General features: G+C 52.7%; 2 protein-coding genes across 2 annotated transcripts in view; both read right to left on the reverse strand.

Annotated features, from left to right (window-relative positions):
* Window positions 1-604: 604 nt before the first annotated feature.
* LOC123051788 (transcription initiation factor TFIID subunit 11) lies at window positions 605-2004 on the reverse strand. Its single transcript, XM_044474765.1, has one exon. The coding sequence runs from the start codon at window positions 1905-1907 to the stop codon at window positions 1089-1091; it is 819 nt and encodes a 272-aa protein (XP_044330700.1). The 5' UTR covers window positions 1908-2004; the 3' UTR covers window positions 605-1088.
* Window positions 2005-3009: 1005 nt separating this feature from the next.
* Window positions 3010-4440, reverse strand: part of LOC123055677 (probable pectinesterase 66) — a 10964-nt gene continuing 9533 nt past the window's right edge. The window contains exons 3-4 of the mRNA XM_044479587.1: window positions 3497-4273; window positions 3010-3415 (exon numbers count right to left, since the gene is read on the reverse strand). Coding sequence (XP_044335522.1) covers window positions 3262-3415; window positions 3497-4273 — 931 coding nt within the window. The 3' untranslated portion in view covers window positions 3010-3261. The remainder of the gene's footprint in view (window positions 3416-3496; window positions 4274-4440) is intronic.

Genomic DNA, 4440 nt, shown 5'->3' on the forward strand with positions numbered 1-4440 from the left:
AAATCCATGAAAAAATTTCAGAAGTGGTGAACATTTTTCGAAGTGCGTGAACTTTTTGTCAAAATTGATGAACTTTTTTTAATTACTTTTTTCGAAGTTCATGAACCAGCTTTGGTTTCTTTGTTATTGGTAAAACGTCCACAGACTGATGGGATGCCGTGTTAGATGGCAAAATGCGTCTAGACCGCTCAGTTCAGACAGATACGAGCGGTTTGAGAGCCCGCGTTGAAGATGCCCTTTGTGGAATATCATTTTAGCAGTTCTTTGGAATGGAGTACTAGCAATTAGTTTTAAGAAGAATTTTCAGGATTCTGTTTTGCTAATAATTTGAGGGCTGCGCTTACAGTAATTTATGTTTTGGACTTGGAAAACCAAACAGAGCTTGGAAAACCGGATCCTTAAATACCCAACTATTCTTTTTTTTAAAGGGCTCTGAATACCCAAGTTGACATGCTCTTCGAGCGAGAGATAAAGATCAGCTCCCGAGAAGAAAATAAATCTGCTACTACCTGGCACTTCGAAAAAATGCTAGCTAGCCTAATTTCAGGATGAATTCTTCATCTGGCCTCCACTTGAATTAAGATCATCAACAGAACAATTTGAATACGTACGAATGACATTTGTATTGCATATCTTGCAGACAGCCTAAAATTAGACAGAGTAGCACGATTACAGTTACAGTTACAGTTACATTTTTCTTATTTCTACTTTGCTATACGGCAACCTATATAGAGTACCCGAGCTTTGCATGCATGGTCTCCAAACATATCGGGTGCTCGAGTACAAGTACAACACTCTCACACACACACACACCATATCTATAGGTACACACATAGTGCTGTCACATAAAACTGCTAAGCGTATACACCACCTGCTTAGCCCAAACGAGGCCGTGGTATATACGCAGTAAAACGCCGATGGCAAACCCGTGGTAACACGGCAAAGGATCATACGAGGCGGCATCCTTGATTACTTTCTATGCCGCACTTACCAGTAAGGATTCTGAAGTAGGATCGGTGTACGTACGTAGCTGTAGATAACCAACCAGTCTGTGACTTGGCTCCTCCTCGTCTGTGCGTGCGGGGTTGCTACATGGCGCGGCCGCCGCCGCAGCGGTAGGTGACCTCGCAGGTCTTGCCGACCCGGAGGGTGTACTTGTGCTGCGGCTTGACGAGGAACATGGGCAGGTGGAGCAGCGACTCGCACACGCACCCGGGCTCCACCTCCTTCAGCCACCGGCAGCAGTCCCGGTACGCGCGGTGCTCGTCCTCCTCATCGTCGTCATCGTCGTCGTCGTCGTCGTCGTCGTCCTCGTCGTCGTCCTCGTCATCGTCGTCCTGCTCGTCGTCCTGGTCCTCGTCCTCATCCTCGTCCTCGCCCTCGCCGCCCTCGCCTTCGTCCTCCCCCTCGCCCACGTGGCGTCCGCGGCGGCGGCGGCGGCGGCGGTGGTGGTGGCGGCGCCTGCGACGAGTCCGCCTAGTGCGACGGTGGCCGGCACGGACAGTGCCGTTGCGGGCTACAGCCACGTGGAGCACATCAGGGTCGACCGTGATCAGCGATGTCGCGTTGCCACCGCCGCCGCCGCCACCACCACTATCATCACCGCCCCCGCCCCCGCCTCCGCCTCCGCCTCCACCGCCGCCGCCTCCCTTGTCGTCCTCGTCGTCGTCCTCATCCTCGTCCTCGTCCTCGTCATCATCATCCTCGTCCTCATCATCGTCGTCGCGATGGCGGTGCTCCGGGCTGGTGGGCGGGAGGATGGCGCAGGCCTGGCTGGCGAGGGCGAACTGGCTGCCGCAGTACTTCCTCACCTGCCCGAGCTGCGCCTTCACGGCCGGCGGGCCGAGGAAAGGGACCAGCAGGACGGCGGCGAGCACCGCCACGCGAAACGCCAAGCCGGCTGCCATGGCCGGCACGCCAGAGGCTCGACCGTCGATGCAGATCGATCGATGTAGCTCAACTCCAGTTCTTGGAACGGTCTGGGTGTGGTTGCTGGTTCGCTCGGCACGCACGTTCTTATAGGTGTGTAGGTTGGTTGCTGTTGGGGAAGTTGGATGCGTGCGTGGGGTTTTTCTTGGCATGTCTGCTGGATTGGAGTAGAAATGTGGGTGATGAGTTGTAGGTGATTCATGCACGTGGCGTGAGAGTTCTACTGGTCTTGTCCTCTTCTTTTTCCCTTCGGAACATTCGATCAGTCTTCTCTCTATTGTTCGTTGCAAGGGGCAGCAGCTCTTTGCGTGACTTGCTTATTTTACGTGGCCCTTTGACCATCATTTCCCTATATATTATGAAACTACATTTCATGATAGATCTAATAATATTGATTTGATATTGTGAATGTTGATACTAATTTCTATAAGTTTCGGCAGAATAGAGACACTTTAACTTCGGACAAAACTTATATGAAAAAAAAAGAACCAGAGGGAGTACATGCAAAAGAAGGATTTACAGTTATGGCCTTGCTATTTGACTATTTTCGCAATCACTCGACGGTAGATGGGGAAGTCGATTTAACACAAAGAAATATGTAATATAACGAAGATAAGTTGCTACGCGGATTTTTAATCGCAATTGCTATTCTTTAGTTGCCTGAATTTTTGTGTGTTTCGGTCAATTTTTGGCTGGTGAAAACCGCTGATCAAAAGAGGGGGGCGATGCGGACGGCCGAAACATTGCCGACCGATGCCAGGCGGGAACGACACGGCTGGCCTTACAGTGCCCCGCGGAGGTGAGTTCGAGAGTTGACGATACGGCGCGGAAGGGATGGCTATGTTAGCAGTGGCTCGGCAGAAGTGGCGGCTTGAGTAAGGCGGAATGGCAAGGCGGCGCAGCAGCAGCAACGCCGGCTATGGGTGGCAAGGGAGGGCGGTTAGGCCGGTGACAACAGGTGGGTCGATGGTAAAGTCAGGCAGGCAGAGGAGATCGTTGAACTTGTTTTTTTTTCTCGAGCAAAGAAAACTGTTGGTTCCATTTCTATTAGTTTATTAGATCATTTTTATTCGCGATATATGCTTGTCATAATCCTCTACAATTCTCCATTGCACTTCTTGTACTACATCAAAGGGGCCCATACATACACCTTTATATAAGGACTGAAATCTGTAAAATTCTTTGAAACTCTTAATTTTGTGTGTCTCTTCTATCTTGTTGCTCAGTCCTAAGCCCTTCTTCCCCATTACATCGGATCATATACCTTGAATATACTACTCGGTTTGTTTTGCTACTACTAGTCTCTGGCTATCAGGCAACAAGTGCTCTCAACTAGGGCTGGTTGGATAGCCAACCGTCATGGATGAACCTGATGTCCACGAACCTCTGCACCTCTGCATAGCTCATGTGCTTCACCCACGGCACTCTTCCGGACGTGCCGGAACCCGGGCCACTGCATCCGACCTCCGCAAACGTCACCTGTGACCTGCCAAAGAAACAACCATGCGTAAGCATACAAACGTCAGCCAAAAACAGCACCGTGAAACCAGGAGCTGACGTAACTCACACATCTTGGCCGGGCGTCCACTTGTCCCACCCCTGCGGGACGACGATGCCGGCCATGTTCACCTGGTAGAACACCACGGTGGCCTGCTCGTTCCACGCGCGGCCGAGGTACTGCCGGCCGGAGCCGGTGATCATGCCGCCCTTGAACACGAGCGCCGCGTTCCTGCCGCCGGCCCTGCCGTGCGCCGTCACCCACCCGGGGTGCTGGGACCACGCCGGCATGTTGGACATGAGGGTGCAGTCCTCGTAGATGGACTGGCCGTAGCCGAAGATGAAGTCGACGCCGCCCTCCACGAGGCAGCGGCGGAAGTAGTTCCGGCCCATGAGGTCGCAGAGCGTGTCCTGGAGCCCGTGGAAGGCGCAGTCGTAGAACGCGCCCTTGTCGCCGTCGATCAGCACCGCCACCGCCGGGTGCCCGCCGCTGAACGTGTTCTGCGTTGCGTGACAGAGCATTCTCGCGTTAGAGAATTTTCGTCCATGTGTACTCGCGTGCGTTGCGTACGTGTGTGTCACTGGCAAGTACTTTGGGGACTGCACGTACGTAGTTACCTTGAAGGCGATGTTGCGGGCGACGAAGTTGTCGGCATGGACTGTGAAGGTGGCGCTGGTGTACGTCGGCGAGATGTCCGTGAGGTTGCGGCGGTGCCGGCCTGTGATCGCGGCGATGCCGGGCGCGTCGGTGCCGTAGCCGTGCCCGTCGAAGTTGATGTCGGTATTGAACGACCCGTCACCTTGGAGCAAAATGAAGCCTTTCTGGCTTGGGATTGTCACCTTCTCCCTGCATGCACGCACAAATTAACGTGTCTGGTAGTGCGAAGTGGAAAATCAGCAGGCTGGTCATATAAAATTATGAGAGTAATGGTACACCTATAAAATTATTACATGTTTAGCGTAATCAGTCAGGTGAGGGATTGTTATTGGAGAATAGGGGAGGAAGGGCCCACC

The sequence above is a fragment of the Triticum aestivum genome, chromosome 2D, assembly GCF_018294505.1.
Source record: "Triticum aestivum cultivar Chinese Spring chromosome 2D, IWGSC CS RefSeq v2.1, whole genome shotgun sequence".
NCBI lineage: Eukaryota > Viridiplantae > Streptophyta > Magnoliopsida > Poales > Poaceae > Triticum > Triticum aestivum.

What these genes read in the sequence shown, in the direction of transcription:
- LOC123051788 (XM_044474765.1), bottom strand. Translation starts at nt 1,907, where the DNA reads ATGGCAGCCGGCTTGGCGTTTCGCGTGGCGGTGCTCGCCGCCGTCCTG.